This window comes from Chrysemys picta, chromosome 25, assembly GCF_011386835.1.
Source record: "Chrysemys picta bellii isolate R12L10 chromosome 25, ASM1138683v2, whole genome shotgun sequence".
In the NCBI taxonomy this organism is placed as follows: Eukaryota; Metazoa; Chordata; order Testudines; family Emydidae; genus Chrysemys; species Chrysemys picta.
In genome coordinates this window covers 13603208-13615605 of record NC_088815.1, presented here as the reverse complement: position 1 = coordinate 13615605, position 12398 = coordinate 13603208, and the positions used below count along the sequence as shown (strand labels likewise).

At 56.7% G+C, this 12398-nt stretch overlaps 1 protein-coding gene across 6 annotated transcripts in view; it reads right to left on the bottom strand.

The window, feature by feature from the left end:
• B3GNT3 (UDP-GlcNAc:betaGal beta-1,3-N-acetylglucosaminyltransferase 3) overlaps positions 1-12398 on the bottom strand; it is a 30394-nt gene that overhangs the window by 13041 nt on the left and 4955 nt on the right. The window contains exon 1 of one of the 6 annotated variants that reach the window (XM_065578312.1): positions 11889-12390. The exons of 1 other annotated variant lie outside the window; for it this stretch is intronic. Coding sequence is in view for 1 of the 5 variants with exons in the window: in XM_065578307.1 (XP_065434379.1) it covers positions 5909-6076 (168 nt within the window). In the remaining 4 variants the exon portion in view is untranslated. 4 more of the 6 variants (XM_042861939.2, XM_065578310.1, XM_065578311.1 and 1 more) reach the window with 4 other exon arrangements.

Below are 12398 nucleotides of genomic sequence, written 5' to 3'. Positions count from 1 at the left end.
CTGCAAGAGAGACAGAGATGGGAGCTGAGAACCAACACACGGCTGCACCTCCAACCATTCGCCCCATCCCTGCCCTGCTGGGGGCGCAAGCACCTCCTGCTGCCCGAGCCGGCTGCCCTGCATCCCCTGGGCTCCTCTCTCCACTCCTCTCCCCTCGGTTAGAGCCTGGCCCCAAAGCTCGACTCCAAAAGCCATTTTTAGGCACCTGATTTGAAGCGGCCGGATTTTCAGAGGTGCCAAGCAACCACCGTCATTGATGGAAAGCCTGGCTGCTAAAGCCAGCCTGGCATCCCCTGCAGACTGGCATCCCCACCCGCTTCCCAGCAACAGCCCCTGACTGTTTACTCGAGGGGTGGATGGGCAGGGTGAGAAAAGGCGACTGCACGAACACCAGTTCGGGGCATTTCTCCATTCCCACCGCCCCCGCCGATCAGCTTAGGAGAGTAGCTCACAATAAGTGCCGGGAATTAGACGTCGCTCCATTGCTGCAGGGATTTGGAAATCAGATTCCCAACACACCTGGGGGAAAACGTACTGCACACCCTGGACATCATGACCAGGGCACCCTGCAGAACGTCACGGCAACGCCGGGGGCAGAAGGCAGCTCCTCCTCCCACCTAGACTAAGGGAAAAGCTCCATGAAGCAGTATAGGCCCTATGACACACAGTCTAGGGGTTCCGGTTCCACCCAATAGAAGGCAACGGTGCACACACACACACACACACACACACTTTAGACTCCACCCTCCTTTCATACTGTAAGCACAGACACACCCGTCAGGGACTGGACATCCCAGGGGATGCAAGGTGTCCCCGCCAGCCTGGTTACTGCTCGGCGTTGGCATGGGAACCTGGCATTCTAGACCCCTAGAATCCTTTGCTTCCTAGACCGGATGGGGCTGTGGCAGCAGCTTGCCCCACAGCACCCAACAGCCACTTAGGGTCAGCCAGGAAGACCAATGAGCTCAACGGAGAGACTTGCTTCGGATCAGGCCCCCTTGCGTCTCCCCCACTGCAATCCCCCCGCCCCAGCTCCACGGCCTATGGGCACACACAGACACTAGCACGCTAGCCGCAGGACCCCGTCTGTGCAGAAGCAAGGTGCCCCACAAGGACAGCGAGCTACCTGGTGGGTCGAGGCAGGCTCAGCTTCACTTAGCTCAGGTCCAGAGGCGGCCTGTCTGGGGCTCCAGTCACTAGCCCCAAAGCCAGGAAAAGCCAGCAATTCATTCCCTCGCCCATCCCTGCGGCTGAGAAGACCGGTGACGCTGCTGCTTCTGCCACAGGGACGCCACCCGTCGCAGTCACCGACCCTCGCCAGCGTAGGAGGATTCGTGAGTCTACACAGAGCAAAACTGGCTTTACCTGCCCGTTTCTGACTGCAAATGGGGAGGAGGAAGCGGGATCAAAGAGTCTCATTTCTGCTGCACCCAACAGAGGCCCGGTACGGCTTCCAGGGATGACCAGGACATTGAGGGGAGAGCTCTCCAGGGATTTAAAAACTGATCAGCGGCAGCAGTGACAGTCTAGGCTCTTCTCCGTTTTGTTCAAGGTTTAAAAGGCTGCAGCAAATGCCAACCACAGCCAATGCCTTTCGGGAGGGTGCTTTGGTCAAAGCAGCTCCTGGTGTGTCCCTCATCAGCCTGGACCAGAGCGCGGCTTGCGTTGCATTGAAAGGAGATTTTAAATTAGCACCATCGGCTGCCTTCCTAGTGTGTGGTTTCACACTTTGTGCTCTGCTACACACACACACACACACACACACACACACACACAGTTGTACATGTAGACCTTTTCCTTTCTGAATCAGCTTCTTTCTTCTTCCACCATCAGACACCTGATCACAGCAGCTATGCTCATCATGCCCTAATGGTCTCACACGGGAGAAGGGGGGGAGCTGCAGAGCACCATTTAAAGTGGGGTGTAGATTTGCCCCATCCCCACCTCCCCCCCCCAGCAGCCTCATCTCCCATGGCCCAGTAACCCCTGCACCCACCCCCTTCCTGGAGTCTCAGTCCTCGAGGGAGCTCCTCTGCTGTCCCTCCCTGCCCCTTCCTCACCTTACCCCTTGGGTGACGGGTCCGCCCCCTTCCCAGCTGGCCCTGGAACTGAGAGGAGCTGCCCTGGTTTTGGCAGGTGGCAGGTGAGGACCTGGCCTGCTCCTCTGGCAGAGCAGGATCTGGGTGCCAGTCCCGGCACGCCCCCGGCCGTGATGTGTGCAGCTCCTACTCGCCCGATCTCTGTGCTCGCAGCTGCATAGGCACCCGGCAAAAAAACCCGCCAGCAAATGACATCTCGAGGCTGGCCAGAGAGTACAAAAACCAGGCGGGCCAGTCCAAAACCGGCCCCGTCAGTCCAAAACCGGCCGGGTGGCTACCTGATCTCATGGACATGCTAAACACTGGTCAGGCCACAGGCTGGGTGCCTCCCCGCCCCGTCCCAGCTCCATGGCCTATGGGCACACACAGACACTAGCACGCTAGCCCCAGGCCACCTTCTGTGCACCCCCCCAAAGCCTACCGACAAAGAAGGCGGCCCTACAATTAAGGGGCTGAACAAGGAGCCAGAGGTTTCACTCAGTGGGTAGGTCACTGCAGCGCTCTGGGGCGTTGCCATCACTACAGAAAACCAAGGGAGACATTGACTCACTCAGCCACATTGCTGCAAAACCACAGTGGAAACAGGAGCTGGCCTCACGCTCTCAAGCCGCACGCACCACATGCCCCCTGTCTCCAGCAGCATTTCACAGGGACAGAACTCCCCCTGCTTGCTCTCTCGCCGGGCACTTTGGGGTCAGCGAAGACAAAGCCTGTGCCCTAGTTCCCCATGGGTAAAACGGGGTAATCGTCCTTCCTTGGTCTGCCTGGTCTCCTTGGACTGCAGGCTCTGCCTCTGGCCTCCCTACCGGGGTGGCAGCATGCACCTAATTAACGAGCAGTCCCTCGCCAAGCCCCAGACAGAGCTCTGGCACGCACACGCCACCTCATAGAAACACCAGAGACAGCGTTGTCTAGTGGGGGAAGCAGCAGGCTGGGAGCCTGGCGTGCAGTCTCAGCAAAACAAAAAAAACCCACTCGCTCTGGGTCTCAGCTGGCTTGGTAACCCACCCCGACTTCCCGGGAGTTTGCAAGGATTAGTCCATGTTTGCAGAGCTTGCCGACACCCAGCAATGTCGCCCTGAATAGCAAATTGTGGACATTGGCAGAGCATCTAAAGAAAACCAGAAATCAGATCTTCAGTAAGCTGCATTGCTAACGTATTTGCTACCAGTGGGTCCCAATGCATGGTACAGACTTAACAAATTAACCCTCGCAATGCCACCCACCAGGTGGTGGCCACTTTTAGCCCCATGCTACAGCCAGGGGAAAAGATTTGCCCAAAGGTCACAGTCAGTAGAAGGAACAGAACCCAGGAGTCCTGACCACTGGCCTCCCACCAGACTTCACACTTCCTCCCAGCGCCAGGAACAGAACCCAGAAGTAGAACCAAGTGAATTGATTTGTCAATTGGCGGGGGGAGGGGGGGGGACAAACTGAAAAAGAAAAAGAAAAAAAATTGTTTCAATTTGAACCCAATCTGAACGTGTCCAGTTTTTCTTCACCAAATATTTGTTTGTTTTAAGCCAAATGAAACATTTTGTTTGTTACAAAATAATTTGGGGGGGGGGTGTTTTTTCCCTTTTTTTGGTTTCAATTTGCTACCGTTCTAAATTACATACCATCACCAAACAAAAACTTGAAAGGTTTCATTTCAAAATGGATGAAACAGTTTTGACGTCTTTAGGAAAATATGGAATTTTTTTCAGCTGAAACTATTCACTGAATTCGACCCAAATTTGCAAATAGTTTTAGTGCCTGGGGGTGGCGGGAAAAATGCATTTTTGGTGAATTTATTGTTCATTGAAAAAGTTTCCCCCAGCTCGCCCCAGAAGTTCCAAATCGTCTAGGGAAATGGTAAAAATATTTGGGGGTTTCCTCCCCATATCCCTCAACATTTTCTCTTTCCTCTTCTCTTCCCCCAACAAAAAATCTGTAAATAAAAAAAAATCAGTTTTCAGAAAAGATGATTTTGTATTTTTTTTAAACACTAAAAGAAAATCCCCAAATTAAAACATTTTAGCAACAATTTTCATCTTTCCAACGCACAAAAGAAAAAGGGAAATCTCCTCCCCCCCCAAGGTGTTTTTCTGTCTCCTGGCCCAGCTGCTCCCCGGCACACGGACTGCTGCTCGGTCCCAGCTCCCGGGCCTCTGCCTGCCCGCGGGAGCCGCTGCTCGCGAACCTCCGAGCACGGCCAGGGGGCTACCCTGGGCCAGGCGTTGCGCAGACACAGGTGCCACCTGCCCAGGTTGCCCATATGGGGAAGCCGAGCTGATCCTGGCATCCTCGGGTGGCTCTCCCAAGCATTGGCAGCCCCCGCGGCTTCCTGGCAGTGCTGGGTCTTGTCCCCTCTCCCCCGAGCAGGTCCCCTCGGGGCGGGTTTGTGGGCAGTCTGGTCCTCTGCCCACGCTACTCTGCCATTGTTAGCAGCCTATCCAGGCATTCCCTGGATGTACCCACGGGGCACAAGGCCTAGTGCTTCTCAATGTCCCACCTGTAATAGCTGGTGGGTTAGAGCCACCCCCCCCCCCCGGGCTCTCTGTGGTTTGCATTGGCATCACCTTACCCTGGCGTTCCACACTAGATCACTTTCCCGGCACGCTGCCACGTGCGTCACCCCCGTTTGGCCCAGCCCCCCCCTTCTGCCTGTCAGAGGATTTGGGGGGCAGTTCTGATCAGGAAAAGGGGGGATTCTCTGGCATCATCCTGAAAGCAGCAGAACGACTCAGAAACATGGATGCCGTCTCGTTTGAAAACAACAAGGAGTCTGGTGGCACCTTAAAGACTAACAGATTTATTTGGGCATAAGCTTTCGTGAGTAAAAACCTCACTTCGTCTCGTTTGGGTATCGAGAGATGCCGTCTCGTCTGCATTCATCCCTGTGGCTGCCACTGGCCGCTTCCTGGGAGCCTAGGTCTGGGTCCCTCAAACCTCCCATTCCTAACCCCTCTGCTGGACGACAGCCCCTGGGATTGGGTTTGGCAGCGTTCGGTTTTTCGCATGCCGACCGAGAAAAGCGATGTTCATTTTTAAGCCTTTTTTTTTTTTAAATCATCAATTTTCAGATTCGTGAGACTCTCCCGGGGGCTCGGACAATTATCTAATGTTGAGATTCAAAAAGTTCCAGCTTCGTAGCCATTAACACACCAATTGTCAGCGTCACATGTCAAGCTAGCCAAAGGGAACCGCCTTCACGCCCACCCAACCTTCTCCAGCAGCACCGCTCTTGCTTTGCTGCTCCGTGAACTTCAATCAGCGGCTGTGGAAATATTTCACTGGATTGTGTGAAAAATGGACATTTCCTGATCCCCATGGAAGGACTGGCCTCAGGAAGGCACCCCTGTGTCTCTAACACACAAAACGTTTCTAGCCTGCACAGTTCCCACAGAAGCTCCAAACACAACCTGTGGAGCAAGGCCGGCAGAGAGTCAGACAATCGCTCTGGGAGTGGGAGCTGCCCTGAGCGTCACTGACATAGCGACAGCTGCCTGAATCTGCCGAGAGCCGGAGACAATTGCTCCAAAGGGGGGGGGGGGAGCTGCCCCATACATCTCAAGCTATTAACTCCAAAACCAACTGCTCTGAGAGTATTCTCCCCCCCCACACACACACGGCTAATCCTGGGAGAAGGGCATTGACACACACCCCCATCACTGTCACTCAAAGTGGGGAGCAGGGCCGTGGCACAGGGAGAGGCCGATAGTACAGGAGCAGAGCTGCGGGGAACCCTCAAGCTGTAGCATGCCTAGGGGCTTGCCTTCGCCTCGCCATGCACCGACCCACTCACCGTAATAAACCACATTCCTCACCGGGGATAGAGACGCGTGCCAGCTCGGAGGGTGCCAACTCTGACGGGCCGAGTCACCCAGCCACAGAGAGCAGCATCTCAACGCGGGAGAGACGGTGCTGGGTGCTTCAGTCAAAGAGCCGCACTTTGGGGGCCTGCCGAGCAGTGGAAAGGGGCCACCTCCCCCCATCCGTAGCTATGGCGATGCCAACCTGGCAAATCCCCCTGCGCCGCTCCAGTCTCCGCGACTCGCTGGAGCCCTGCTAGGTGTATTTATTCTCCAGGGGCACACCGCATACCTGTCCAATTAGCCGAGCCCCAAGCCAGATCTGCAAGCCAGCATCTCCCAGGATGTTTGCTTAACACCAGTTAAACTTTGCTTCAGCAAGCTGGCCCCGTGACAGGCAGAGCCAGGCTGTTACTTCAAATGGAATCTTCCTGATGCGAAGGAGTGCCAAGTACCTCTTGCAAGGCATCACGGGTCCCTTGCCAGCTGCCACGTGCCCCCACAGGAGCCCACGTCCCTGGCAGAACTTCAGCCCTCGTGCAGGACCGGGCCCTAAGCAGCTTGCGCCGCCCCTGGGCTGGGCTGCAGGGACCGCCCTGGGCCTCAGACCCGTTTGCACCAGCCTAGCTGGTCCCTACTCACGGCTAGCAACCCCCCCACACACCCCCAGCAGGAACCACAAAGCCCCTCCCCCCAGTTCCTGGGCCAGTTCACGCTGCAAGCCCAGGGAGGGGCCTGTCCCTGGTCCTGGTTGGGGATGGCTCAGCCTCAGGGATGCCCTGGGCAGATGGAGGCCAGCAGCGAGGCAGCGAAGCCTGGCGTGAGGGGTCAGGGAGCAGAAGTGGCAAGATCGAGGGAGCTTTGAAGAGGGTGGAAGCAAGGAAACGCCCGTCGCCAAAATCCCCCTTCGCCCAGGGCTGGGCCCCTTTGCAACCCAGCACCTTGGCACACCTACGCTCCACGTTCAGCGGCCACCAGAGCAGCCGGATGCAGAGCAGAGGAACGTGCTCGTTTGACGGCTAGAGCCGTACCGGGCAGAGGCCTTGCCCGGCACGCGATGCAGCCACCTCTTGGGTGGGTCACAGCGCTGCTGCTCCCGAGCGAAACAGAGCCCCGCATCCAACCCAGACCGCTGGGGCGTGGAACGGAAGAGCCGAGCGGGCCTCAGCCAGGGGACAGCCCTGCTCTTTGCAGAAAGGGGCTGTGGGGGACGTTAATCCCGGGTTTTAAATGTCAGCCAACAGCCTGCTCACACCAGGACACTGCCGAAGGGAGACAGCACCTTCCTGCGAGGGCTCCTGTCCCCACACTTACCCCGCCCCGCCCTGCTTAGTGTCAGGGAGCCGCCGGCTCAGCAGATAACCCTCTGCTGACTCCAGGGCCTCATGGAGCATGGGAATTCCCCCTCCCTCCAACCCAAGGCCCGGAAGCCACTGCCCCCCTGCAAGGCAGCACTGGACGGAGAGAGCCCCCACCCCGTGTAGATAAATCTCTGATAATTTTCATATGACTTTACTTTGTGCCTCTTCATATAACCTTGTGGTGGGTCTACCCACGCGTGACCTCTGTTTTCATGGGACTTTGTATCAAAGCCTCATTTAGAAACTTTGCATTGCCCTTGGTATAATATTATAGCCCCTAAGGATAGAATAAGATAGAAGAAAAATTTCTTTTTGCTAGCAGTAGAACAAGAGCTCTCCCCCCCACTCTTAATCAATTGCCCTGTTGAATGAATGAGGTGTGGATGAGCAAGGCATGGAAGGCAGCACCTCCAGACAGCCTCAACTGTTGGAGAGGGGCTGGGAGCCAGACCCAAAGACAATAAAACGTGTCAAGTGGGCTCATTAAAGACAAGCAAACATACCGATGGCCTCGGGGGGTTAGAAGCAAGCACCTTCTTTTGGAAACACCCTCTTTGCAGCATTGGGACAACACTCAAAAGAAAGCAGCACAAAGGACCAATGGACACAGACACAGAGTTTGAAGCTGGTATAAATTTGCATAAGAGGAAAGCTGCTATAAAAGTGAGGTGTCTTGCAGAGGACCCCGGGTCTCGTCTTGTCAACATGGGAGCATCGATCCGGATCAGCAGAAGCCCGGCTCCACCCCCTCCCCCATCTAACTCACCTGGCCAGTGAAGTTAAGGGGAGCAACTAATTGGTAACAACAAGACGGAGTGTGTTTGTGTGTGTGTGTGTGTGTGAGTGTAAGTGTAATATATTATATGCATATGATACAGTGTTAATGAATACATGTATTACTAATAAATGTGGCGTTTTGCCTTATTCCCCCTGAAAAGATCCTGTGCAGTACTTTAAGTACAACACTCGAACCCAACTATTTAGCTTAGCCCTTAGCTCCCTGGAACACAGAGAATCTGCCCTGCACCCCCTGGCAGCCCAAAGGGCAGGAATCGCCCCACGATGCCCCCAGCCTGGGCCCCGGGCCGGCACTCCGGGCAGCCGGCTCTGTAGCAGCACCAAGTTGAGCTGGCCTGGCCTGGCCACTGAATAGGAGTCGGTGCCGTGCCAGCCTGTTGACACCAGGCCCAGCCCCCAGGTCCCAGGATGTGGGTCGGGCATCGGGGACAGCTGGGAGTCTGCCAGCCTCTTGCTTATCCCCATCACTGGTGCGGCTAATTCCTGGGTCCCCACCTGCCTGGGTGAGCCGGGCGTCCAACAGGCCTGGGTCTGCCTAGGAGTCGCTCCTGCTTCCCGGCCGAGCCCCCAGAACCAAGTCAGGATCCGCCCCAGGGGACAGGGCAGCTGAGTTCTGCCCCACTGGATCCCTTAAAGCCCTTCGCTCTTTAACCCTTTAATACCCAGCCTTGGGGTCAATGGGATGTCCTCATCTCCCGTCTCCCAGGCTGTCCAAGGCTCTAGCCCCGCTCCTGGGGCCTGTCTACATTACCCCTTTTACCATGCTCTGGAGCAGACCTGAGCAACTTGTCCAAAGCCCACGTCTGCTGCTAGCTCCCGGCCTGGGGCTCAGAGCACACCTCACCCTCCCGACAGACCGGGGAAGGAGCTCGCTCACCCTACAGCCCGGCGGCTCCTGCGCTGGGGGAAATTGTGCGACGTCGGCGATGGGAAAGACAAAATAAAGAAGATAGAGGAGCAAGAGCTGGGGAGGAGAGGCAGGAGTGGTCACCCAGAGCCACGTGTGAGTGGCATGAGATGGGCACCTGCCTGGTCAGTGCAGATTACACTTCGCTCCCTCATGCGCCTGGAGCGGAGACAAAATCAAAACGGCTGCTGGTGCCATCTCAGAAACCAGCCGGGAGCTCAGGAAGCCCCCAAGGCGGGGCCAGGCCCAGGGCTGCGACAAGGAGCTAATGCAAATTAGCAAACACCCCCCCACCACCCCCGCAGGAAATATGCCCCGGGGCCGGGAAGAGAGATTCCAGGGTTGGGGAGTTCGGACTCCGGGGAACCAAGGGGACGGATCCCCAGCCGGCCACACTCAGCCGAGCTCCACCGAGTCTGACCTGGCCCCATGGAACAGGTAGATATGGGGCAACACGCGCGCACACAGACACTAAACCCCGCGCACACGGCGAGACACCACGCGCACAAAAACGTGCACAGAAGCACAGCAATTTGCACAGAAGAAATTGTTTGCGCACACAGCCTGTCAAAAATTAGAGGGACCATTGGGCATGGGCGAGCTCGGGGAGTTTCTTCCGCCTGCCTGTCACTGGCTTTGTGGATCTGGGACCTCTCGCCTAACTGGAGGAAGGAGACACCATCTGGGCTCTGGGCCTGGGCTGTGATGGCTTTGCATCGAAAACAGCGAGCGTGGGGCCGTTTGACACACGGTGAAAATCTGCAGCCTGGAGGAGGCTTTCTGTACCTTCGGCTGGTTTTATTCCAGCCTCCCAGCCAATCACGGTACGCGTTCCTCTCAGCAAGGAGGGAAGGCAGGGAACCAGCCATGACTAGACCGGAGGCAGGGGGGAATTAGGTGCTGTATTAGAATATACTACCTGCCTCTAAGGTACCTGCTCGCCTCACAATCTGTGATGTCTTTCTCCTCCCAACGCCCCTTACAGAGCGGGAACCACAGCACAGGGCGGCTGAGGTCACCCAGGCAGCCTGGAGCAGATCAGATCCCCAGCCCACTGCACTAACCACTGCACCATCCTGCCTCCCTTGCAGCCTGGACTGGGCTCCCTCGGACTGGGAGCAGCTGTATGGGGAAGGTGCCTGTGCTGGGGGCGGGCGGGGGGGGGGGGGGGAGAGACGAGACCAGCATCCTGCTGTCAGGGCCTGATCATTCAGATCTTCTCTGACAAGGCCTGGCTCCTGCCCCCTAACCCAGCAGATGGGGCCAGGTTTCCAAAACGCTGCGGCACCCACTATCCAGCCGGGATTTTCAAAGCTCCCATTCGGGCCCCTTAGCAGCCAGACTCTGGCAATCCCCCCGGTGGGCGCGTTGCTTGGCATGATCTCTGGTGCCATCCCAGGCCAGGCCTCTCCCCCCACCAACACAAGCTCATTCCCAGTAGGAGAGAGAGGATCTCCTCCATCCCCACCGCCACCACGTCCATAGTTCACCTGGAGGGGACCCTGCTACGTCGCAGGCCTCTTTGGGGCTGGCACAGCCCGGGTCCCTTCTGCCCCAAGACGCTCCCCCCACGTCCCGGCTCCGTTTTAGCCACTCATCAGAAACAGGAACTGGGTCATTTGTTCCATACCCGGAAGGACCGCCCCCGGCTCAGGCAGGAAAACCCGGTGGCCTGTTACTGCCTGGAGCTTGAAGCCAGGAAAGAGGAGTTTATCTGGAAAGGGAAGAGGGCAGCTGTCTGGAACAATAGCAAGGAAACCCTCCTAGTCCCCACCCCCCAATCTTGCCCCGGGGTAGCTACTTGCTGCAGAGTGAGCAGGTGAGTAGCAGGAAGGGCGGGGCTGGCCAGGGGAAATGGGGCATGAATGGCATGGCCAGAGGCACACTGATCCGGCTGGCCCTGTGCTACCAGCATGCCCCTTCCTGTTGGGGGTGGGCCCAGGGTGCGCCACACAGCTCCCCTGCCCAGTGCCCCCTGGATCCATTATGCCCAGAGCTCCCCCACCACAAATGCACAGTGTTGTGCACACCACCACCCCTACCCAGCGCCCCCCCACCAACAGCCCCACCACAGCTGCCCAGCACCCCACACAGAACCCCCCACTCGCTAGTTTCCCAATACACAGATTACCTCTCCCTCCCTGTGCCCTTCCCCACAGCCCCACCACCACAACTACACACTGCCCCACACAGACCCCCCCCCCCGCCCAGTGCCCTGACACACACAGATCTCCCCCACTTCCCAGCACCCCCCCAGGGTCTCGGGTCAGGTCGGGTCGAGGGTGGGGGGCTCTCTGCCCGCTGCCGGCGCCTGCAAGTCCCCCCCACCCCCGGCAGCCCTAAGACCTCCTCGCTGCCTCTGTGCCTGGGGTTGCACTGTAGTCTCCTGCCAGCGGGCGGGCGCCGGGAGCCGCACTGCCCCAGGAAGAAGAGGTGAGCGGCGCCGGCGGCAGCTAGCGGTCCTTCTCCACCAGACAGTCCCGATATCGGGACGATGTAAGGTCGGGTCGCGGGACAAGTCCCCTAATACCGGGACGTCTGGTCACCCTAGGGAGAGATCCCTCATTTTCCCCTCTCGGTTTCCTTTTCTACCTCAGGTATTAACCTTTGATAATGTCACTTATTTTATGCAACAAACCTCGATGCCAACTCTGCCCACATATCTACACCAGCAACACCATCACAGGACCTAACCAGATCAGCTACATCATCACCGGTTCATTCATCTGCACATCCACCAATGTGATATATGCCATCATGTGCCAGCAATACCCCTCTGCTATGTACATCGGCCAAACTGGGCAGTCCCTACGCAAGAGGATCAATAGACACAAGTCAGATATCAGGAATGGCAATATACAAAAACCTGTAGGAGAACACTTCAACCTCCCTGGCCACACAATAGCAGATGTAAAGGTAGCCATCTTACAGCAAAAAAACTTCAGGACCCGACTCCAAAGAGAAACTGCTGAGCTCCGGTTCATTCGCAAATTTGACACCCTCAGCTCAGGATTAAACAAAGCCTGTGAATGGCTAGCCAACTACAAAAGCAGGTTCTCCTCCCTTGGTGTTCATTCACACCTCAACTGCTAGCAGAGGACCTCACCCTCCCTGATTGAGCTAACCTCATTATCTCCAGATGATTCTTGCCTGCATGTTTATACCTGCCTCTGACAATTTCCATTACATGCGTCTGACGAAGGGGGCATTCACCCACGAACGCTTATGCTCCAATACATCTGTTAGTCTTAAGGTGCCACAGGACCCTCTGTTGCTTTTTACAGATCCAGCCGAACACGGCTACCCCTCTGGTACTTATTTTGTTTAGGTCCTTGAGCAGTTATCACTATTAGTCCATAAATAACGTTACTCTTGTGTTTGTATCTTCCACCCTTATTCTGCAGCAATGCTCCCCCCATCTCCCCTATAACAGCTGAGC